The sequence below is a fragment of the Diospyros lotus genome, chromosome 1 (assembly GCF_014633365.1).
Source record: "Diospyros lotus cultivar Yz01 chromosome 1, ASM1463336v1, whole genome shotgun sequence".
NCBI lineage: Eukaryota > Viridiplantae > Streptophyta > Magnoliopsida > Ericales > Ebenaceae > Diospyros > Diospyros lotus.
This window is the reverse complement of record NC_068338.1, coordinates 50,219,941-50,245,752: the sequence shown is the minus strand read 5'-3', so window position 1 is coordinate 50,245,752 and position 25,812 is coordinate 50,219,941. Positions and strand designations below refer to the sequence as shown.

General features: G+C 37.5%; 2 protein-coding genes across 2 annotated transcripts; both read right to left on the bottom strand.

Moving 5' to 3' along the window:
• Positions 1-219: 219 nt before the first annotated feature.
• Positions 220-17,367, bottom strand: LOC127789576 (autophagy-related protein 3). Its single transcript, XM_052318512.1, has 10 exons — positions 17,003-17,367; positions 15,984-16,054; positions 7,550-7,666; positions 7,307-7,473; positions 6,422-6,507; positions 6,238-6,289; positions 4,648-4,713; positions 2,288-2,415; positions 1,268-1,370; positions 220-461 (listed from the first exon to the last, which is right to left on the bottom strand). Exons 1-9 carry the CDS (start codon positions 17,161-17,163, stop codon positions 1,274-1,276), a joined length of 945 nt encoding a protein of 314 aa, XP_052174472.1. The 5' UTR covers positions 17,164-17,367; the 3' UTR covers positions 220-461; positions 1,268-1,273.
• A 2,831-nt stretch (positions 17,368-20,198) lies between these two features.
• On the bottom strand, positions 20,199-21,102 carry LOC127789637 (ethylene-responsive transcription factor ERF039-like). Its single transcript, XM_052318576.1, has one exon. The coding sequence runs from the start codon at positions 21,028-21,030 to the stop codon at positions 20,446-20,448; it is 585 nt and encodes a 194-aa protein (XP_052174536.1). The 5' UTR covers positions 21,031-21,102; the 3' UTR covers positions 20,199-20,445.
• Between the last annotated feature and the right edge of the window lie 4,710 nt (positions 21,103-25,812).

The window sequence follows — 25,812 nt, the reverse complement described above, 5'->3', positions numbered from 1 at the left end:
CCAAAACACCGGGAGAAAAAAAAGAAACATTACCAAAAAAGAGAGCATGGCGCAAACAATAACTTCTTTCAAGTTGCAAAAGAAGGCCTCCCAACTTGAGAACACAACGAATCCTTTTTAAGGATATTTTGTGGTCTATTATTCACCTGAAAAGCAGAGCCTGCCAAATTGAGAAATGGAACCAAACAAACCAATTCACAATTATGAAACCTATACATGGGCATGTTAACAATTTCACAACTAAAACAAACGCTTGAACCAAGTTAATTTATCCACCGAGCAGTTTCATACAACTAAACCAGAAGTTTAAATGGATCATTAAAAGTGAGGTTTCAAACAGGCTTTATTTAGATGATGATGATATGTACAGGATTAATGGTTGCGGCAGGGTGGGGAGTTTCAGCACACCGGCACAGCATCAACCGAACTTGTTATCTTTACGTCAGGTTTGCAGCTTCCATCTGGTTCAGAGACAAAAGACAAGAGGAAAAGACCATCATTCAAAAACAAATATGGGGCAGAAGCAATAATGTGCTACAAGTCATGTTAGTAAAAGAATTAATTCCTGCATTTTTTGCATAGGCACATGAATTAGCCAGATGCTGCCAATATACCAATGAAACCTAAACCATACCTTTTGACTGTACCTTCCAAAATTGTCTGCACTAGCAATCGATCAATTCCCTCCAAAGAGGAATTCTAATAAATAACCAAATGTAATACTTGGGCTAAGGTCAAAGTTGGCAATTTTTGTTACATTTCCAACTCCACCAGCCCAAGTATCATGCACACCCCAAAATAAAGGAAAGGTAAGGGTAGAACCAAAAAGACCTGGCTCTACATGTGTAAGACAAAAGTTGAAGGCATGGGACCATCAGTTCACTATGGAAATTCATTCCCATTGGCTACTTGTAGTTTCACTTCAGTACAAGACAAGATGTGCAAATTTGAGAAAGGTTTGACTTCAAAATATTTCTTCCACCAGTTGAATCCTTTGACAAATGAATTCCAAAACAAGAATGGGGATTTGAGTCGTCATGACAAATACTGCACAGATATTCCGATTATGAAGGTAATGGACAGACCATACTTCACACTTGGATTCAGAATCTCAAGGGCCAATAAAAGGGCACTAGGTCACAAACATCTATTCTCCCAACTGCTACCAGATGGTTGGGGGGTATAACTTCCTCATGAATGAGTAGAAGTTAACAAACATTAAGAAGATGGCAACTAAGAAAACAGGATCTTACTTATTGCCACATACCTTTAACTATGTGCTGGAGCTGCCAAGATCAAAGTCCATGGTGTAATCATATTCAATAGTAGGAATCACAGAAGCCACAAATTTCAAGAATAGGAAAAGGTACCTATAAAAAGTCAATGCCCAAGATTAAATTTCAAATGAGGGGGGATATGGTAGAGTAGAAAATAAACTTCAGAACTTCACAAAAAAAGAAAGAACAACTTCTATAAATAAGCTAAATCTCAGCAGTAATCAGCTTGAAGTTATTATTGAAAAATATAGAATCTTGTTATCCACCAGCCAAAATATCCAGTAATCACTCAGTTTCAAGACCTTAGATAGATAATCTTGCATCAATTTCACATTAGTCAGGATTCCAGCCTGATGTATCATGCTGCTATCAAAAAAGAGCTTGCGGGGCTAATCTAGTTGTCCATGACTATCAGCAACAGACCAACTATGTTATCTACCCCTCATTCTAGTGTTATGTTACTTTGGAGCAATCAAATGAATGAACCCAACACATGGAAAAGATATAGAACAGGAGGCCTTGCAACTTCTGACCAAAGCAACAATTTGAAGTTTAACCAACTGATCAACTTGAGATTCAGGCTATCGTTGTAAACACAGGTCACTGATGTAACCCAATCTAACACACTACTACCATGATCTCACAAACAAAATAGAAGTTCAATCAAAGTGCTTTCCAACTAAATTGTGGGCTAATCTAGCTGAAATAGTCCACGACTCTATCAGAAACAGGCCAATTATGTTATCTACCTCTCATTCTAGTGTTATGTTACATCAGATCAATCAAATGAATGAATCCAACACATGGAAAAGATGTGGAACGGGAGGTCTTGCAACTACTGACCAAAGCCACAATTTGAAGTTTAACCAACCGATCAACTTGAGATTCAGGCTATCATTGTAAACACAGGCCATCAATGTAACCCAATCTAACACACTGCTACCATGATCTCACAAACAAAATAGAAGTTCAATCAAAGTGCTTTTTTGCACTGTACGGGAAAAAAATACTTGTCAACTTCTGGCTCAACTCCACGTGACATCAGAACATCAATAATTTTCTTCATCACAGCACCATGTCGGCATGGATGAACAGATGCATGTTTACCGGGCAAGTGGGGATGGTCTTCAATAGTTACCTAAGTTCAGAAAGGGTTTAGATATCGTTAAGAAACTCAGCTAAAAAGCAAAAGCAAACATAGAAAAATGTAATAGACAAAGCACATTATAGTTCTACCTCAAGAATGCAAAGAGGAAATCACTTGAAATAAAGCTTGAAGGAGCAAGATAGAGTTCCGCAAAAACAAAAAGAAAAGCTTGCAAAAGGGAGGGTGGGAGAGGGGGGCCATGTGTAGACTTTTTAAAATTTTAGCGCAAGGCACTTCTATTAAGTCCAAAAATTTTACGACACAAGCAATTGGGGTTTAGAAGCCCCATTTGTTAGGGGAAAAAAGGTTGGTTCTTTATGACAAACAGTAAAACGGGTCCAAATGGTAGAAACTGCCTCTTTATGAAGTAAAGGTAAGGTTGCATATAAGAAAAATCCTCTTTCAACCCTCACAAAGCTGGGAGCCTTATGCACTGGGGTCCCCTTTTTAAGTCTTGTGTCATGTTCAACATGAATGCCTGAATCTTCAGACATCACATTCAGATAGGAATTCCCAGCATGTGTGCTAGAAGTAGTCTCATCCCATGGCCTCCAATTGAGGTCACTCCAGACTTGCTCTTCCATCATTATGGGAAAGAGCTTGTCTGAGAACAGAATAAGCTTCCTATGTTACAGAAATCACGTGGACATAAGAAGCCGTTCAGTTGTGGAAAACAGCCCCAGTACTACACAAAATTATTCAACAAAAAGTGAAACATTAGAAAACTTGTTCAAGTACAAAAAATTTCCAGGTAGAAAATGGAGATTTGGAAAATGCAGTTTACCAAAATTGAACTGAACTTGAAAAAAAAAAACCCTAAAATTAGTTTTCTAAGTTTTCCTTACTAATTTGGAGATTCGGGTTCTCTACAAAATTTTCCCCTAATGATCTCAATCTCTTTCTTTAACATCGTTACACAAAGGAAAACATCTCTTCTTTTCTTTCTTTTTAACATATGTTCCAATTTTTTAGATTGAAAATTACTTTTTTGCACTTCTAACATTTGAATGTATGTTTCAAATTTTTTATTGAAAATGAAAATTAGAGATTTTATAGAAAATTGGAAATCATTTTCCACAACTAAGGGGGTGTTTGGCTTACTGATTTGACCACTTATAAACTATTTCAATAGCTTATAAGCTACGTAACTTATTTTTCTGATGCATTTGGCAATATTTAACAGCTTAAACGCTACCTAACTTTTAAACTAATTCAACAACATTTGAAAAAAGCTCCCCCTCTCCCCAGCTTTTCTTATTGCGTTGACCAAACAAATGACAAATTTACCCTCAAACATTCCAAATATTTACACACTTTATCCCTTCTCCTTTCTCTGCCTTATCTCCCTCCAGACCCATCCCCAACTTCTCTGTCGTTGGCGCCTCCATCTCCTCCATGGCGACCGCTAGCCGTCGCCTCCAACCCCATCCCCATTCCATCATTGCCTGCTCCATGTCTGTCACCATTATCCGCCACCTCCATCAGCTTCTCCATCGTTAGCTGCCTCCTCCATTGCCAGCGTCCCCATCGCTATGTGTGTACATATATATATATATTTAACAACCACTTTTATATTTAACATATACATATATTGTATTAATATTTTTTAATAATTGTGTATATTTATCAACATCTAATGGTAAAATTTTATCAGTTAGACATCAATTTATATTTTATTTTTATGCATTTTATTTATATTATTTAGCAACATGTCTATTTTAGTCTTTTTGTCAAGTTCTGATAGTTTTTTAGCTCTTTCAAACCAACCACATAACTATATAACTGATAGTTTAAAGTACATTTATACAAACACGTTATTAACTTAAACGCTACCCAACTTTTTAACTTTACATAGCTTAAAAGCTGCTAAAAAAAAGGGTAAGCCAAACACCCCCTATGCAGACCCTAAAAATGGAGAGTCTAGACTAAAATTTTCCATAATAAAGTTTTAGTGAAAATAAAAGCTCATTACAGGCCCTTGTGAAGAGAATGGATGTAGTGAAACAAGAATGTAGCAAAGAGGTAGAGGAAGATTAAGAAAAACTTGGTAAGAGACTCTTGGGTGCAATATGAGTTGTAAGGGCCTTAAAAGAAAAGGTTATAGATAGAAATCACTGGTAAACTAAAATTAATGTAGCTGCCTCCACGCAGTGGGATTAAGGCTTGACATGTTGTATAACTGAAGGATATTTTGTAATACTTGTTAAGTTACCATCCTCTCACCGTTTTCCGCGCATGGTCTTGGCTAACATCCTCAAGTACAAGCTCTGGTTGCAAAAGCATCCTAGACTGCATGGAAAAAAAGAGCACTCGGCAAATAAACAACTCAAATTTAGTTCATTAGCTTAACTTACAGGACCAGAAATAAGTTATAAAATATCATTTCCCCACATCAAAAAGATATTGGATTTCTGAAACCAAAATAAGATATAATACTATGAAGCCCAAAAGTGTTTTTTTTTTTTATTATTTATTCTGTTATGCTTAAGTACTTAAGCAAGAAAGACTTCAAAACTCTAACATGCAAACATTCAATCCCTGATCTGCAAGTCTCTGAGTGTGAGATGTTCGCGTGCATCTCACACCCAGCAATTCTATTAAGATCTGCTTCTTATGCATCCCAAATTAACATTTGGCCACGAAAATATTATTTACTTAAATTTTTTACAATGATACTACAGAAATTATCTGATAGAAAAATAAATCGGGTTGAGGTAGTCGTGTAGCACAAAACAGGATAGTTGATTAACGCAAGTGGATAGTCGAATAACAAAAACAGTGCAGTCGAGTAAGAGGGAAAATAAGAAACAAGCAACTTGCCACTAAGTGATAATGCAAGGCAACTGCACTTAGATAAGAGCTGGGAATTTCGCCACACTTCAACAGCAAGTGATAAAAAAGGACTGATATAGATTAATAATCTGGATTCTTCAAAGATTCAAAAGCTGTAAAATGACTGGTCATGTCTTCCATTATATAGGAGAGAAGCCATGATTACATTGAATGTTTATGGGAATTATAACACACCTAGGGACCTTAGGTAGCTTAAATGCCTAGTGTTCTGGTGATTTCATGGGGGATATAGGTCAATAACTCCTTAGTGGCATGGGGAAGATGAGAGATGGATTAATGAGAGAAGCTGGAAAATTGAATCCTTGACTTTCTGCTCTTTACTGTGAATGAGCCGGCACCCATTGGAGGAGAACCTTGGCAGCTGCTGAAGGAGTGTTTATGGATCTTGTGCTAGCAGCAGATGGGTCAGAGGGCCCATCTTCGTCCAGGACTAGATTCGGACAGACTGTTTTGTAGATGGCCCAGGTTATTGGGCCTTGATATGTATCATTATCTTTCGAAGATTAGGTCAAGAAATCCTAACTCATCCTCAAGCCAGAAAACACGCTGGAAGAATAGTTAGAATGGATTTACAATGGCCAGCTTATGAAAATTCTAATCCAACTTTGCTGCACTGTTGGCCAGAATTCAAAGGTCCTGGGATATAATGATTTGTCTCAGACTTCATTAAGCTCTTAGCCATGAAAACCTCAAGCTAATTAGTTTAAAATTTGAGCAAAATATTTTAAGAATATTTGCTCACATTGCAAGCTAAATGTTTTCACAACTCAAACACATGACCTTTTAGTCATAAAGGAGCAACCTTAAAGTTTCTACCAAGGCTTGGCCTCTTCCATACATAAATATAAATACATATATTTCGGTATTTCAATACGAGTTGAATCATGCAAACATGAGTATCCAACTGATATTACCATGAGGCATTATCAGAAAGAGAGAAGGCATTGTTCTTTAACCAACCTCATCATATCCAGTAAGCCAGACACGAGGAGTTTGATAATATTTGTCATACCTGAAATGGAATAAACAGTAAATAATACAAGAACATAAAAATCATGTCAAATAGTAGATAGGCACTGATATTAATCAACATACAACAGAAAAAACTCCACTGCGAAGAATCTGTATGATATAATTATCTTACGTTATGCTAACATCATATGTTCGTGTCCGAAGAATATTATCATCATCTGGTTCATGAGCCACAAGATATTCTGACTGAAGAGTTGCCTGCATAAAGCAAAGCATAAATTCCATTACCAAGATTTCAACATTAGGTGGACTGTATTTACAACACCCTGATGCACTAACACAAGAGGAAACTACTAAAGGTTACTTCTTTCCGTGTTTTTGGTTGCCGCAAATGGTAGATATTCTCTACCAGGATTACTCTCAGTTCCAATGTAACCATATATAAGGGCATGTATGCAAAAAGGCATGTATCATTCATTACTTTAATGCCAGGTTACAACCAGCATTGGTAGTGAGATCATCTTCTCATCTAATATAAACCAATTTATGTTAATGCAACTCTATTAGCTTATCCTCTGAAGTCTTATAAGCAATTATGTTGTGAGATATGCATCATTTTCTTTTGATTAACAGGGGAGAAAGGGAGAATACTTTGGTAGTTAAGCTTGTTTTACTTGAGACAAATTAATTCCGAAGTTTGGAACATGTTTAATCAAAATTCATCATCTTTGAAATGGAGCCCAAATTAGATACAACTCTTATTATAAAAACTGTACTCAGGACTTAAAATACCCCTAAATTCATCAAATACTAACAAAATAAGTAGATCCTTAACATCTAAAAGTAAGATGCAGGGCCTCATTCAGGTGATAAAGAAAACACTATTATTAGCTTCAATATGAGTCCACCAGCATAGGAGGAATCTAAACCATCAGTCTGAAAGGCTTGACCTAATAGCTCCTGAAGTTACTAAAACACCAGTCCAAAAGCATTATAAAGACAGTACACTGAGACAAAATAGTTAGTAGTCCAAGGGGAAATGCATTTCATAACTTACAGGATCTGTTTCAATAAGATTGTCAGGGTCTTCATATTCGGCCATGTCCGGTATGTCTTCCTCCTCCTCCCCTCCAAAATATGAAGAGATTGACTGTATGGTATTTTTCTTGCTGTTCTCTGAAGTTTCCATGGAAGGTATATTTTCTTCCTCATTACATTTGCTTCCTGGATAACAAAGGCATGATGTCAAATTGAGTAAGTTTACTTTAAGATTTATCAAGCTTCAAATAAATAATCTTACCTTTTGGTTTCCCGTGAGTTGCTAGCCAACCATCATTATCCTCATTATCAAGAAGAACTTCACCTCCAGCAGCTTCATATTCTTCTTCCACTGATACAGCTCTGCGCAAGCAAGGAACTGAAAAAGAGCAGCAGTTTGACATTACCAACTGGTAAATTAATGAATAGCTATTTTAAGCCCACTTAAAACAGAAACAAATATGTACCAGTAAGGCAATAAAAAGCCTTTATCCAACAATATTGTGTCATAGTCCCACGGTTCAGTTCTCTCCCTCATCACTCAATTCTTCCGATTTACACCCCAATTCCCCTGCAATTCAATTCTCTATTGAATTGCGAGAGAATTCCTTGTCAAAAATAGAGTCATGATAATTTGGTATCAGAGCAATTCCTGGGCGTTCAGATCAGGCTATGGCAGACGGAACAAGGATGAAGCAGATGGAGGCGCATCTCCAACAGGTGACATCCACCATTTTCGAAATGTAGAATCGTATGGAGATGCTAGAGAATTCGGTAGAACAGAGGATTGAAGGGGCAGTCAATGTGTGGCGCGAGGAGAGTAGAGCACAAGCCTCGCGACTAGAGGATCAACTGCGAGAGTAGACTTAGGCTCTCCGCGATCAAATGCATCAATTTATGCTAATGTTCTCGCAACAGACTCAGGTAAGGATCTCACCTAAGTTTCCCCCAAGAGGATGATCAGAACCGATTCTCAATGACCAGGGAGGCCATTTAAGATCGAAGGGATATGCGGAGGTAGCAATAGAGCAACCGATGACGGAGGAAAACGGATGGACGAGGAGACAAGGCACTGCAATCGGATCGAATCCGATCAGTTCGTTGATGCCTAAGATGGAGATTCTTTTGTTTGAAGGCAACAATCCTCGATGGTGGATGAGGTGATGTGAGAAGGTTTTCATCTTATACAATATGGCTGAACAACAGAAGGTATCATTAGCGACAGCTTACTTGAATGATGTGAGTGACGCTTGGTACCAGAGTTGGAGGGGTGCCTGGGAGGAATGTCGATGGGAAGAATTTGTGGAAAGTTTGTGTGGTAGATTCAGGGAGAAGGGAATGACAGACATCGTAGAGGAGTTCAATAAGCTCCAGCAAGGGGGGTCGGTGCAAGCATATCAGTAGAGGTTTGAGCAATTGAAGGCCCTCATGTTGATCTCGAACCCCACTCTGACTTAGGGGTATTTCGTATCAAGCTTCATTAGTGGCCTAAATGAAGAGATCCGCACTACCGTTAAAATATTTCGACCCCTGACCATTCAACAAGCCATGGAGTGCGCCCGGCTACAAGAAACGACGGTAGAAGCATTGGCCAGGAAGCAAAAGGGGGTGAATAGAGGATGGTAGATTGTGCCTCAACAACAAAACAATCGGGGAGACACCAAGGAAGGAGGAACCTGGGGACAAAGCAACAAGGGGTTGGTTCTCCCAGCGCCTCCCCAATCAATCGCATGGAATTTGAGAGAACAGATGAGATTAGCCGAACTTTGCTTCTGATGTGGGGATAAGTATACGATCGGCCACCAATGTAAATGACAGTTACTGTTATTGGAGGGCACGGAGGAAGAAGGCAAGGAGGAAGAAGAGGAAGGATGTCAAGAGGAGGAAGGAGCAGAAGAGAAGGTGGAAATCTCCTTACATGCTCTCAGGGGTGTAACCACCAAAAGATCATCAAGGTGGAAGGCAGGGCAAGGGGGAATAGCCTGATGATCCTCATAGATAGTGGAAGCACCCATAGCTTCCTAGACGAAGCTACTACTAAGAAACTAAAATGCAGCCTCACAGGAACCCATCTTCTATCAATCATCGTGGCCAACAGACAGAAGGTGTAGTGCAAATCGGCTTGTGTGGGCTTTTGTTGGCAAATGCAGGGGGAAGAATTTGAGGTTGACCTGTGCCTTCTCAAATTAGGAGGTTGTGATATGATCTTAGGCGTTGATTGGACGAGGGAAGTTAGTCCCATTTGTTTTGATTTTAATAAGATGGAGGTCACATTTGAAAAATGGGGAAAGAAGATGACCCTCATGGGTAATGTGTAAGCAGGCACCTACCGTATGATTACAAGCAAGAAGCTGCACAAGTTGCTTAAGAACAAATGGGGAAAGGTGGTACAATTGTTCTCTATACAGGCCTGGGAAGTGGAGGAAGACAAAGGAGGAGGAGAGCCAACTTCACTGCATTCCGCAGAGGCAGCTCATACTCCTTGGGAGGTAACTGAACTAGAATCACTTAATTTACTCCTACACGAGTTTGGAGACTTGTTTGAGGAATCAAATGCTCTACGACTCCCGAGACCTATAGACCATACCATCAATTTGAAACACAATGTTGAACCAGTCAACCCCTGATCCTATAGATATCCCCTAAAACAAAAAGAAGAAATAGAATGGATGGTTAGAGAAATGTTACACTCCTCTGCCATTTGACCCAGCACTAGTCCTTACGCATCACCCTTGCTTCTAGTTAAGAAAAAAGATGGTAGTTGGAGATTTTGCATTGATTATCGCCAACTAAACTCCCTTACCATTAAGAACAAATTTCCTATACCTATTATCGAAGATTTATTGGATGAATTACATGGGGCCAAGGTTTTTTCTAAACTTGACCTCAGATCAGGATATCATCAGATTCGCATACACCCCAACGACATTCATAAAACCGCCTTTAGAACCCACCAAGGGCATTACGAATTTTTGGTAATGCCTTTCAGATTAATCAATGCCTCAGCCACCTTTCAAGCCCTCATGAACCAAATATTTGAGCCATATCTCCGCCAATTCATTTTAGTATTCTTTGATGACATCCTTGTGTACAGTCCTACCATAACCCAGCATTTAGAGCACTTAAGGATCACTCAACAAGTCCTCAGGCTCAACAAGTTGTACGTCAAGAAGTCTAAGTGTGCATTTGCACAATCCCAAGTAGAGTACCTAGGCCATATCATCTCTGGTGCAGGAGTGAGTACTGATCCTAGAAAGGTTGCAGCAATGACTACTTGGCTGCGACCTACCAGTGTTAAGGCCTTGAGGGGATTCTTGGGCCTTACAGGGTGCTATAGGCGATTTGTGAAGGATTATGACCTCATTAGCAAGCCTCTGATGGAACTACTCAAGAAAGATGGGTTTCACTGGAATGATAAAGCAGAAGAAGCCTTTGAAAAATTGAAAGCAGCTATGAGTGAGGTACCCATGCTAGGTCTCCCAGATTTCTGCCAACCTTTTGTACTAGAGACGGATGCTAGTGATTTTGGAATGGGAGCAGTGTTGACGCAAGGAGGCAGACCCCTAGCCTTCATTAGCCAAGCCTTAGCCCCCAAACATTTGGGTCTCAGCGTTTATGACAAGGAACTCTTGGTTGTCCTAATAGTAGTAGAAAAATGGAGGCACTACCTAGAAGGGGGTAGATTCATAATAAAGACAGATAATGAAAGCCTTCAATTCTTACTGCAACAAAAACTTCATACACACCTTTAGAGAAAAGAGATGTCAAAGCTAATGGGGCTAGATTACATAATCCAATACCGGAAGGGATATGAAAATAAGGTTGCGGACGCGTTGTCAAGATGTTTGGAGGAAGGGGGAGCAACGACTATCATTGCCTTAACACTTGACTGGTTCTTGGAAGTGACCTCCAGCTATAAACCAAGGTGAGTGGATAAAGACGTTAATGGAACAACTCACCATTGACCCAAATAGTAGACCGAGCTTTACTCTTAAAAATGGAATGATAAGACATAAAGAAAGATTGGTAATTGGGGAGGATGAATCCTTAAGGAGGAGAGTGCTGAAGGCTCTCCATGACTCCCTTATGGGTGGGCATTCAGGGGAGCTAAATACCTACAACTGGGTGAAGCAATTGTTTTATTGGTCGGGGCTAAAGAAGGCAGTAAAGGAATATGTCAAGGCATGTGACATTTGCAGCAGATGCAAACATGAAAACATACACCCCCCGGGGCTATTGCAACCCCTACCGATACCCGATCAAGCATGGACCAATATCAGCATGGACTTTGTAGAAGGGTAGCCAAAGTTGGAAGGGAAAGACTGTGTGTTAGTGGCGGTTGATAGGTTCACAAAATATACCCACTTCATAAGCTTAACACACCCGTTTACTACTTAGGAAGTGGCCAGAGTGTAATACCCGGGAATCTTTTGAGGCTACAAATGGTATTTCACAAAAGGTATAAAAGGAATTGTTGAGATAATGAGGCTTTAGAGCACACTATCACAGTTTCAAGAAACCGAATTGACCGGAAGGAGTACCCCAGACCCGAGATAGTTAAGGAAAATGTAATAGTACTTACAAGTAATACGAGTTATGATTTTTAGCATCAAAAGAAATGGGATTAGAAACAGTTTCCAGTACAACTGTCGATCGGGCTGAGAAAACCGAATCGACGTAAGGAATATCCAAAAAATCAATGAAGTGTCTTGAGAACTTAGATTTTGTGTATGAAACAACCCTTGAGCGATTTCGGGTTGAAACGAATGGATTTAAGGTCAAATCAACCAGTCAGGCCTAAGTGTAATTTTCTAAATTTGCCCGAGGGAGGTCAAAAAGGTAAATTTTCAAGAATTTCGAGAATGAAATGAATAGTACCAAGCTTGTGGGACTTAGTGGTATAATTGGATAGTTCAGCGGCTCAAGGAAAAGGGCAGAAATGTCAATTGAAGAAACTATGGGGCTAAAGTGCAATTTATCAAAAAATGGTGGTGTGAACGCAGCAAGCCAAAGTCGGCTGCCGCCTTCCACCGCACGTGGAGCTATCTCCGGCAATGGGATGGCCGCGGTAGGGCCTGGGGGAGGTTCTATACAGCGTGGGCTAGCTTGGGGGCCAAGTTCTGGCCGGTGATTGGCCAAGGAGTTGTCGGATTTTGGCTATAAAAGGGGGGCCGAGGGTTTCGAATTTTGGGCAACAAATTATCCGCATTTTGGTGTGAATCGAAGAGAATGGTTAAGGGGCTTTTGATCCTTAAAGCAAAGAGAAGGATTTTGGAGCATTTCGGATCGATTGGAGCAAGTTTGGTGGCTATTCAAGCTTGGTCGGAAAGCTCGAGGCGAATGCCTCCGCTGCACCTGTAGAAGCCCGTTTGGGGCACTTTCTGGTGTCCTTTCGGTCGGCAAGTGGTACCCCTAGGATAGACTCTTCAAAGGCTTCAAAGGGGTGGGATCAGATCTTCCATCGGAGCATCTGCAGGCGACCGAAAATTTGGGGAAGAAGGTGGCCCGTGGCTGCACGCACCACACTTCACTCGCACCCACGCGCTAGGCGTGTGACAAGGGCAATTTCGATATTTCTTCTTCTAGTATTTTTCTTGATTTATTTTAGGATTTATCATGTTGAAAAATTTGGAAAAATGTTTGAAAAGATAATTATTTTGAAATTATCGAGGTGAAAATTGGGAGACAAATAAAGGAAATTATGGAAAATTTGAGGAAAATGGATTTTAATGATTTCTTAATTAAATATGATGTTTAGGGAGTATCGTGACTCGAAGTTGAGTATAAGTTCAAGTGTTTGTGATTTGGCACGCAAATCGAGGCGTGCATGGGGATCGAGGCAATCCGAATACGTTCAAGGTGAGTGGTTTGATTCTAGTCTTATCTTGTCTTGGAGGTGTCTTGGTGTGCGTATAGTGAGTTTAGGAAAGCGATTTTACCCTCCAGAGCTTAGGTTGCATGTGATTGAACTGGTTCCGGTGAGCGGTTATACCCTCCAGAACTCGGGATTTTATACATAGGCATTTTACTTATGTATTTGTGGCATCGTATGCATATTGAAATGTCGTATATAGCATCAACTGTTTTTACTTATAAAAGAGTAGATGCATGACGTGTGATTTTCATATCATCGGGGTATTGATTTTCGTGTCGTGATTATGTCCATGGAGGACGGGATGAGGTCTTCTTGAGAATGAGACAAGGTTAATCCAGGTGAACGGGTGACACGGTAAAGCACTCGAGGATTAAGTATGTCGCGGCAAGGTCAACCCCAACGGTGTGTGGAATGGATTTTCCATAGGAGGTTGAGTATGTCAGGGAGATTTCTCAAGTTAGACGTGTTGTTGTCGTTGTTGTCTGTATATGCCATGCTCGTATGTCTTTCATGCATTCAGTAAACTATATCATGCCATCACTTAGTGTTTTATCATCTAATCTGGGTTATGCCCTTGGAACATTCAATGTTCCAGTCAAGGACTGCTGCGAGGGCGAGGACATGGCCAGTTGAGGGCCAATGGTGTTTAGTTTGATAGTCGTTGTATCTTTTTGGAGGCTTTAGTATGTATTTCGATTTATGTATGAACAATTGTATGATAATGTTGTTATCATTTGGTAGTTCGTATTACGTAATTTGTTGTGGAAATACTATGTAAGAACCACGGTGTTTGGATGTTAATGTATCCGCTGCGTTATAATATGTCTCGTTTACTTTTTAAGATTATGGGTCTTGATTAGTTAAACGGGCAAAGCTAGGGTTTTCGGGATTCTATAGTGACGCGCCTGTGTAAGGCGGGATGTTACACAGAGTGTTCCTCGATCAAGTGGGTAAGCTACACGGTCTGCCCTAGGTGATTGTTTTCGACCGGGATAAGGTCTTCACTAGCTTGTTATGGAAGGAGTTCATGCGGTCTTTGGGAAACCATCTGCATATGTCTTCCTCTTATCACCCTGAGACCGAGGGGCAAACCGAAAGAGTGAATCGATACTTAGAAACCTATCTCAGGTGTGTATGTCTAATGTATCCTATTGGGTGGCATAAATGGCTCTCTCTAGCACAATGGTGGTACAACACCAGTTATCATTCCTCCCTAAAAAGGACCCCATTCAAAGCACTCTTCGAGTACCAACCACCTATTATGCCATTGGGGGGAAGGGGCCATAATCCAGTGGCCACAGTGGATGATTACCTTGCCCAAAGACAACAAATGTTGAAAACTCTCAATAAGGAGTTAGCCTGCGCACAGAACCGGATGAAACAATTTGCGAATAGGAACATAAGTGTGAGGGATTTCGAGGTGGGGAACAAAGTGTATTTGAAGTTGAGGCAAGCACAGTTGAAGACCATAGCACCCCACAAAGTAAACAAGCTCAGTCCAAAGTTTTATGGCCCCTACGAAGTAATTGAAAAAGTGGAAAAGGTTGTCTACAAGTTACAGCTTCCATGGGAGTCTTCCATTCACCCTGTAGTTCATGTGTCACTTCTAAAACCTTCGCACAGCAACAATCCGGCAAGTCCTACCCTGCCTCCAACAGCCCAGAGTAGCCAGCAAGAGGTAGAACCTATAGCTATTGTTGGAAGAAGAATTATCTACAAACAACAGGCACCCATCACACAAGTGTTGGTGCGCTAGTCAAACCTTCACCTAGAAAATAATACATGGGCGTACTTGCCGAATCTACTCCAGCAGTTTCCCCAAGCCGCAGGATTACTCTAACCTACTTGAGGACAAGTAGAGTCTTTAACCGAGGGGAGTTGTCATAGTCCCACAGTTAAGGGAGGGCATTTGGGTAATAATAACAGGAGGTAGTTAAGAACAAGGCACTATTGTAATAAGAGAAGCAGAAGCAGTTATAATTCAAATGTAAACTCAAAATGAGGCGCCAAGGCTGGCTATAAAAGCCAAGCCCGCGGCCAAGTTGAGCATGAATGAGAAAGTATTGATTTCATTTTCCCTCCACACTTCTATTTCGATCTCTCTCTCTCTTTCAGTTCTCTCCCTCATCACTCAATTCTTCTGATTTACACCCCAATTCCCCTGCAATTCAATTCTCCATTGAATTGCGAAAGAATTCCTTGTCAGAAATAGAGTTCTGACATATTGATACATAACTAACACATGACAATTAGATTTTTTCCTGCCCCCATAGGACAAAAGAGAAGATAACCTTCTAACAAACTTGTCCAATGAATGGGCTCATTCAATGGATTTTATGATGAGTTGCACGGTAGATTGCTTTGACATCAAAGATACATTTGAGCTACAGCTACACACAAATTCTTTTTTAAACAATTAAACTTCTTGTCTGTATTTATTATGCCAAACTGCCAAGAAATATGGCCTTACAAGATGATAACTAATGATTGCCACAGTGAAACCGACATGGATAATAAAAAAAAATTTGCTTGATGTTTATCAAGTGTTTATACAGATTCAGAGATTGTTCTTTGAGATTCTCAATGAGAACATATGAGTTTTCAAATGGCTGAAATCCTTAAAACAATGCAAGACAAGTACATGATCACTTCCGTCGATATATATACATACACACACACAAGGAATGAGACTTATATGAAGGTTACAAACAAATTAACCATAGCAACCATGATGAGTAACAATTATAGGAGAGTTCATCGGAAAAATTAGATATCTCTAGGAAGATGTTAAAAGTAAGAAAATATCATATCATGCACTTACCATTTCTGGTGATCAAAAATTGTTTTCCAGGGGGCAGGTATGACTTCCTCTTGCTTGGTTCACCAGATTCCCTGTCCAAAAATAGCAAATAATAAGCAATGGAAAGAAAAACATATGTTGACCAAGAGCTAGGTTGCTAAAAGGAAATTTTGCATCAAATGCACAAGTAGGTTGCTAGAATCTATAAATATTGAAAATTTTATTTTCTTGATGAGATTGTTTTGTGGTTACTCAAATTAAGGATTATGTCTCTATCCATTTTATATAGCATTCCCCCAGTCAGAACCTCCTTACCGAAATTGCCTTATTTATCAAAAATAAATAAACAAATGAAAAAACCACTGTGTTAGATCAATATCCTTACTTCCTACCAGTTTAGGATTCTAAGTGCTCCAATGGCTGATTCTGCATGTGCTCCATCATCCACGATTTTGCCATTAGAGTTGATAAATGCATCACAAGTATCCTGAAGCTTGAGTTAGTTCTCGGTTCGGTTAACACCCACCCCAACTCAAGGAGGGTTTACTGCAAACGGGTGGTAAGAAAAATGTCCGTAATCGAGATGCGTAAAAGCTATACTACTACCCCAGAGAGAAAGGTATCGACTGTGTCATTGTCACAAGCCCCAGATATTACTTCAAGGCAACTTGCATTCACTCAACAATGTCACAATTGCCCGGGTCACATCAATCGGAATAAGGAACAACGTGATTTTATCTGTACCCTTATGATTAACCAAATTCATCTTTTCAAAAAACCAGAACAAGTACAGAACTTTTGTTTTGTTGGTCTATACAACTCGCAGTTAATCTAGTAGCAAACTAATAATGATTACTGCGGGCAACATAGGCTGATTAATTGAAATTTAATTTTCAACCAGTCTGCAAAGGACTTGAATAACTTGGAGACAAATTCAGAACTCAGAGTGGACAAGCATCAAACACAGCCAAATTCGCATAACGTAGAAGATGATTTTTTTTTCTTTTTTCCAGAACCCGTAGTAGTGTATATAGGTTTACCAGGACCAGGTAGGGCATTTGGAGACGAGGTTGTCCCCGGCGAGGACGAACTCGGTGACGCTGAGGACGCCTTTCTCTTTGAATGCAGAGACGGTTCTAGGGTTCGTGATCCTCTCCACCGTCCCTTTGAACGCTTCGTGGAGCTTCTGAGACAAAACCATTAGGAGAAGATAATTATATCTGGAACCCAAAATTTGATGGAAACACTTGAAATTTCACTTGGCGATCGGAACAGAAGCCCCGGATTTCACCAATCGGAGCCGCCGAAGAAGGTCCGGTTTCGTGCTCGAGGAGTAATCTGATAATTTATGCTTCGAAAGAAGACGGTTAGGCCTCTTTGAGAGAGAGAGAGGAGAGAGACGGAGAGAGAGATTCCCGATATGCGGGTCCTACATATATGGGCTCAAGTTGGGCCGTAAGTGCACTCGATCCATTTTTTTGAGTATCCAATTGAAAATCCGAGAATTTTAAGGGAGTGGAATTGAGATGTATTTTTATAAAATAAATAAATATATATTAAATAATATTATCTCTTATTATACAAATTAAGAAGAAAATAAGATGAACTTTTTTTAAGTAACACAAGAACAAATAATTAAATTTAAATATATTAAATTATTATTAAAAAACTCATTTTACATATATTAAACTATTATTATATTTTTAATTAAAAATAAATAAATAATAAATAGGCAAGTTTAACCAGTTAAATCATTTGAACAATAGATTGTTGGTTGTTTTGTGAATATTTAATTTTAAGATATGATGTGTTATGTTAGGCGATGATACTTTTGCATGCTTGTTTAAAAAATAAGAGAAAATATAAATTTTCTTTGCATTAATTCATAATTATTCTAATAAAAATGAGGTTTAATTTTATTCAATTCTTTTATTATTACTTTACTATGTTGTCATATATCATGAATTTTTGGTGCCCAATGGACCAAGAGTAGTTGTTATATTCTTATTATTAAATCTGGCATGAATAAAATAATTTATAATTTTTAAATATGATTATATAATTAACAAAAATTAATCTATTATATGAAATTGACGTGACAATAAATAATAAATAAAGGGTGTGGGACTTAATTAGGTCCCACACCCCCAATAATCAAACACCCATTCATTTATTGTCACATCAATGTTAGATAATAATTATGTAGGTGGACAAGGACAACAGATTAATTCTTGGGTACCTATCTACCATCCCACAACCAACCGTGCTACGCCCTGGGGGCTACAACAGATTAATTCTTATAATCAATAACTAGTGGTAAATTCGTGCGATACACGGGAGAATTTAATTTAAAAATAAAAAATTAAACTCATTATTTTAAATAATTATAATATAATTGATAATTACAATTTTTTTATTTTAATATTCAGTCTCTTATTAAAATTTAAGTTTAATTAATTATTCGTTATTCAATATGCTAATAGAAAACACTCTTAATTTAATGAGCTAAAAAATAATTAACACATTAAGTAAGTTACTTGACAAAATATTTATAATTTTATTTATTTATTATATTATATTTATTTATAAATAAATATTATAAAATTTATAATGTATCCACTCAAGTACGTTCGTCATTTTTTATTGATTATATTATAAATATAAATTAAAACTCTTAAATATGAGTAAGAATAAGTTTTTCAATAATAACAAAATTTTAAAAATATAAATTTTGATTTATTCCATAATCTTAAAAATGTGATATCTTAAATATTAATTAACATTGAAAAACCTAAACATTTGACAGCCTTAAATATTTTTTTATGAATTTGTTAAGATATCATATTTTCAAGACTATAGTATAATTATTAAAGTAAAATTAATAATTAATTAATCACTACATTTGATTTAATGCAAGTTTTTTAAATAAATAAACAATTTTCTATGACTTAATCAATAGTTCAAGTTGTCTATCAATATTTTTTATTTCTTAAAAAATTCATGTAAATTTAATACAAATTTTAGAGTTAACAAGTAGCTTGACAGATTTTTTGAGGGAAAAAAATTTACAAACTATTTTACTTTAATATAATATATTATATATTATTATATTATATAAAGATAATATTTTATTTAATCGACAATTTTCTATGACTTAATTAATACTTTAAATGTCCATTCATATTCCTTATAAATAGTATTTATTTTGATTAATTGACAAATTAATTAAATATTTAATATTTATTGAAAAACTCATGATTAGTATTGAAAAAATCATATTTATAAAATTTATTATTAATTTTATAGTAATTAGTACTTATTATTTTAAAGTAATTAAAAAATTTTAATTATTAATACAAATTATTAAATATAAATTATTAATGTAATAAGTACTAAATGTAAATTATTAATACAAATTTTGAGAGAAATTTTTTTTTTTCAAATTATCGTACTGTTATATATATAAAAATTATATTCACCCATTTATTATTCACAAGTAAACGAGTTGAAAACTTAAAATGACCAAATTAGCCTGTACTAGCAATTTATTTATAGAAGACAATAACACCTTCAAATTCTACTAGGATAGGAGGCTAAAACTATCCTAGCTATATAGCCCAATACAACAATCACATGCCATCCTAGCTATATATATATATATAGCCCATAGCTTCTTCCCAGTCAAAGTAAATTAACCAATTTCTTTCGATTATTTTGCGAACAAGCAAGCTCATTAATTAAACATCAAACCCACATGCTTTGAAATGTTCTGATGAATTAGGATCATAATTTAGTAAGACTTATTTTGTATTGTGTTACCACCCTATAAAAAAGTCTTTTCATGGATGAAAAAAGTTTCAGCTGCACTGTTTGGGAAAGAGGAACCTGTCAAATCTGCAGGAGAGAAAGAGTCTCTCGTTTTTCTTATGTGGCCAAACATGGTACATCCCAAGTGCTGTCCAGCAAAAATCATCCAACGGACATGACTTTGCGAAAGACTTTAAATGAATTTTGCTATTAAAATAATAATATTCTCATCATATCTGTATTATTATATGTATTCTAAAATTATGAAATATTAAATTTTCTCTATTTTAAGGCGTAAGAGATGTATTTTAAGTAAATTTATTATGTTTTATTTGTAAGTAATTAATAAAATTATTTTAAATAAAAATAATATAAAATAAATACACATAAACTAAAATCAAACCCACCACAAACACGAGGTGGCCACCTTCACTACCGCTAGGCTATCACTGGCAACAGAAGTCAAAGGATATCTCAGTGTTAGACATCTAGATACGTACACACAATGCGCTTATTCAGTATACAATGCCTCAGCGGCTAGTTTACGTTTTCGCCTCAAGATCGGGAGCAGCAAGCCAGACGGCCATGGATTCTGTCTCACAATCCATGAACCTAATTAATTACATAGTAAAATGTGAATTTAATTATAGACCCTGTATGTAGAGGAAGAAGAAAGTTAAGCTCCCTGGTTTTGGTTTTGATCCCACGAGAATGGCTCCTCCAGTTGAAAACCAGTCAGCTGCAGCCACGACGACAGCCGGAACTCCACCGAACAAGAATAATTCACGCTGGAATCCAGTTCCAAATCAGGAAGATCAAATAATGCGTCTTCATCCTGCCCAACTTGAGACCCAGTCGCCGGTTCTTGCGTTGATTCCGGTTCATCGTAGAACTCTCCGGCGGCCGCTCTGGCGGCGGCAGCCTGGATGTCTTTCGGGGAAGTGGTGGCGGGGCGGGGAAACCTGTGAACCAAGTCGGGGAAATTGAGCGTGGCGGAGTGGGCTTTGATGGCCAGTGCGGCGACGTCGTGAGCTCGAGCCGCCATCTCGGCCGTTCTGTAAGTTCCGAGCCATATCCTGGACTTCTTCCTAGGTTGACGGATCTCCGACACCCACTTCCCCCACGTCCTCAGCCGAACTCCTCGGTATGTCGGGTGTTTCCCGGAGGTGGGGCCGCGGATGTTGGGCTGCTGCTTTCTGGCACCATTTCCATTTTCCGCCGTGGGCTCTTCCGCCGTTTTCGTTACGGAAAGGGAAGCCATGGAAGCGGCGATGGCCGGGCGTGGAGTTGGAGGATGAAGAAGGAATGGGATTTGTGCCTCAAGGGAGAGGGTCTTTCCTTATTGGGGGAGTGGTGCAGACAAGTGAATGAACTCAGTCATGCATATAGATAATAGATGAATGGGGCAAAGTCATACAAATAATAATTTTTTAAAAATTATAAATTTGTATTTATTGGATTTTGAAAACTCACTATGGTTAGTGGAGGGAGGGGATGGTTAAAATTAAAAATTTTGCTTTCAAACGCTGTGACTTTTGGATACTTTTCCACAGATATATCATCGTCAAGATAATGAAACATCATCTAAAACCCCTTTATTAAAGTGATTTGAGGTTATTTTATAATGCCCATGAGAAGTCGTAAATGAAAAATAAAAAATAACCAATGAGGATTTGATTTAACGATAACACATAGATCTTAATTAAAAGCAGTTCAATTTCTTCTAGGTGCACCATTTGGTTGTACATTATTTGTATTTAATTTAATGCTTTATATTAGTTTTATAAAGTTAAAAACACATTTATGTTCTGAACTTTCCCGTTTAACCATTTGTGCAAAGGATTTATTATGTTCCTTAAATTTCAATGTAAAACTTATTATGAGGCTGTTTGGCTTAACGGTTTGATCGTATATAAGTCATTACAAGAACTGATCTACTACCATGTATTTCATGCTTAAGTGTTTGGCTGAGCATTTCAACTTATACACTACCCTACTGAAAAGCTGCCATAGCAGCATTTAGCAAAAGCCCCAGCTTTGCTAGAAAACGCTAGTAAGCTGACTAATAAAAATACCAAAATACCCATTATCTTCTCCAGGACCTCTGCGCTACCATCACCGTCGTCGCCCCTCCTTCATACCGCCATTGCCGTCGTCCAGTAGGTCACTGCATGTAGCCTAGTTTCAGATCTGGGTCACGCCATCACTGATCCTTCTTCCAGATTTGTTGCTGCAAGCCGCCCGTCGCTGTTATCTCCAGCGACCTCTTTCTTCCAGCAATCTCCTTCTTCCAGATCCGTCCGTACCCTCTGGTATATCTTGCAACCTCCTTCTTCTTCTCATCACTTTATATATATATGTTGTGTATTATTTTCTTTTCTTTTCTTTTCCTCTATTTATATGTATATATTTTTTTATCTACAACTTATTTCATCAGTTGTATATATATTTTTATTTACATATAAAAAAAATATGTTGTGTATAAACTTGTAATTGTATATAATTTCTTTGATAATTATATAATTGTATTGTATTAATATTTTTTTGTATTATATAATTGTATTAATATTTTTTTTGATAATTATATATAATTTATTAACTTGTAATTGTAAATATTCTATTAATTAGAAATCAATTTATAATTGATTTGTTCAAAAATAGTATTTTTATGCTTTTTAATTATATTATTCAGTATCATTTCTATTTTAGTCTTTTTGTCAAGTTCTGATAGCTTATTAGCTTTTACAAACCAAACACATAACTAATAATTGACAGCTTAAAAGCACATCTATTCAAACACATTATCAACTTAAATACTATATAACTTTTAAGTTAGCTAAATCACTTAAAAGCTATTCAAAAAAACACTAAGCCAAACAACATCTATATACCGCCTCATTTTTAACTATTATAATATTGATATTATATACTAATATTATACGCGAGCATCATAAAATTCCTTATTAGTGAAAGTAAATGATCGAATTTGAAACTAAAAAGTAAGAATTTCACTATAGTTCTTAGATACAAGTTCAATAATATCACACATCCACATTGACACCCTTTATATTTTAGTATTTTAGTAGATGTATACAATACAACGTTTTCAAAGATTAAACTATACGTCAACCATCACTTTTCCTTTGTTTTTACTCGATCATGGGGTACTTGACACGTTTGAATATGCCATTGTGAGATATGATATATTTCAGTGAATGATTCAGAAATAAAAGTACGTATATGTCATGAAACCCCTATCCGTGGCAATGAGGCGGTGATGTTGCAATCATTATGTCCAAACACCCCTCCCCTTCATGGGCTACGCGATCCACTCGATTGCACACGATGAACCTGACATCAACTTGCCACAAAATGCCATGATACATGATAACAACAAAACGATATACATGAGTAATAATAAATACATGATATGCAGACCACAAGCCACACACACATGAAATACAAAATGTCTATGATTAACATATGCAAGAATCATTTACTTTATTGTTTTATCTTCAGAAGTATTGTTCACACCTGTTGATTTTGGGTCTTTTATAATAAACACGAGTTTTTCATAAAACAAATACTAAATATTTTTACATGAACATATTCTATTTAGTTTTATTGTATTTTTTTGAAAAATTGTAGGGAAAAATGTCCTCGCACGCATCCTCACATGTCTTGAGAAGGGAGCCCACACGTCTGCACGCACAAGCAGAATTGGTGCGTGTAATACCCAAAAATTTTGGATTATTATTTTAAAGGAAAAATAGAAATTCGAAAAAAATATATATCTGAAAAGCCCAAAAAATTTATCGAATCAGCTGAAGGGAGAACCCCGAACCTTAAATGTCTAAGGAAATAGAAACGCCTTTAACGAGCATATCGAGGCATGATATTTAAGACCGAAAGAAATTGAATCAAAAACCGTTTTCGGTACAGCAAAGGATCGGGTTGAAAAATTTAATTATCGTAGGAGACTCCCGAGAAGGTAATGGAAGCCTTGGGAAGCTTTGGTTCAACGAGTAGGACAACCCTTTGAAAGTTTCGGGAAGAAATCAAGAGGATTAAAGCTAAAGCGAAAAATTCGGGCCTAAGTGTAATTTTTCAAAATTGCCTGAGGAGGTCAAAATGACATTTTTTTTGAAAGTTTCAAGGGAGAAATAAAAAGATTAGGACTTGAAGGACTTAATGGAAATATTCAAAAGTTGAGGAGCTTTTGTGAAAGATGGTCAAAATAGAAAAAACAAAATAATTGGGCAAAAGTGCAAAAAAAATAAATAAAAATCTTGGCCATGGAATCCGACCAAGCCATGAAGGGTTGTTGAAAGCCACTGGGTTCGCATAAGGGGTGGTCAAGGATGGCCAAGGAGTGATGATGAGTCGACAATGGCCACCGGGATGGTCGAATTTTCGAGAAATTCGGCCAAGAAAGCTGACCGAATTGTCAACGCCTGCAACTTGTTTTCTCGGTCGCGTGTTGATACCTTCTGGTCGATCCAGGGGATGTGAAGACGTCTAAGGCAATGGGTAAGGCAGCCAAGGCCATTTCGAGCTTCAACTTTGCCTATAAATATAGCATGTGTTGGCTAAAAATTTCAGAGAATTGAAGCTCAAATCGAAGCCATTTTTGAACGAAGTGAGAGGCAAGGATAGAAAGCTTTTGTTGCCCATAGGTTGGGGAGTATTTCATGAGCAATGGAGCAAGAACGAATGAGATCTGAAGCCTTGCCGGAGCCCTAGGCGAACGTTCTGGCCAACGCTTCGAGCCTCCGATTGGCCGACTTCCGAACCTCCTTTCATGCTTATTCAAGTACCATCGTGATAGATTTAGGCTGGGCTTCGTCCTGATGTAAAAAGCTTGATTTTTTGGTGTGCCGTCGTCGAAGAAGATGACCGACGCATAGGCTTCACGCGCCAGTCTCACTCGCCCTACCACGCGCTGGGGCGTGCAAGCGCGTGTGAGCTTGGATTTTTCTGCAATTTTTTTTTAATATTGTTAGAAAATTATTTTAGAATTTATCATGGAAAAACATTTGGAACAAAAGTGATGTAGGTATTTATTTTGGATTGTTAGAGAAATTAATTGAAAAAAATAAAGAAAATGGCAAGAAAAATGAGGAAAAATAGTTTTTATTGATGATTTAAATAAATATCTTGCCTAGAGTTCCTTGAGATTTGAGGTGAAACAATTGTTGTAGATTTCAAAGTTAGCATGAAAATTGAGATGGTTGCACGCTTTTCGAGGTAACTTGAACTTTGTGAAAGGTGAGTGGTTTTTGTCCCTATAACTCGTATACGACATGAATATCTTTCTATGCATGATATTTATGTATGTTATGATCATCTTCGTCATATTCTATTGCATGAAAAGTTGTGATATTCACATGGCACGATATTATTGTCATATTGAAACTCGTGCATGGGATTGGTATGTCGCCCTAAGAGTGTAGTCATAATTCTTCAAGGACAATTGATGGAACAACGTTAGACTTATTCTGTAGAGGTTCGGGATTTTGCCTAGGGTTCCGTGCCGGGCTGGTAGACCAGGGAAGTTACATTAGGATACCTGTTTATAAATATCCATGCATTATTCATTCATTCATACTTATATAACCCTCACTTGGAAGATTTAATCTTCTAATATTGGACCATGTCCCTGGAATATTTCACGTTCCAGGCGAGACAAGCGACCGGAAGAGCAAGGAAGTGATCGAAGCATGAGCTTGATAGAAATTTAGTGGGCCCCATGTGAGGCCAGGACCATCTATTACATTTAGTTGTATTGTTTAGGTTTTAACAATAATTGTAATATTATGTTGGGTGGACGATGTGTATGTACCCAAGTATGTTATGTTTTCGAGTTTTCTGCAGATTCTGATCTTGCTTTCGCTTACATTTAAAGTGCATTTAAAGTGTATCACTTCTTCGTTATGTTTGGGAGTATTAATGAATAAATGTTATGTTGAGGATTTATTGTTGATTTATATTTAACAAAAAAAAATCCTAGCATATATTAATGCCTTGGAATGCGGGGTGTTAT

Bases quoted from the DNA above. Each gene is read 5' to 3' on its own strand.
- LOC127789576 (XM_052318512.1), bottom strand. From the start codon at position 17,163: ATGGTTTTGTCTCAGAAGCTCCACGAAGCGTTCAAAGGGACGGTGGAG. The intron at 16,055-17,002 runs GTAAACCTATAT...ATTTTTGGACAG, and splicing joins AAATGCCCTACCTGGTCCTG to GGAATCTGGTGAACCAAGCA. The intron at 6,508-7,306 runs GTAAGTTATGAA...TGCTTTATGCAG, and splicing joins ATCTTATTGAAACAGATCCT to GCAACTCTTCAGTCAGAATA.
- LOC127789637 (XM_052318576.1), bottom strand. From the start codon at position 21,030: ATGGCTTCCCTTTCCGTAACGAAAACGGCGGAAGAGCCCACGGCGGAA.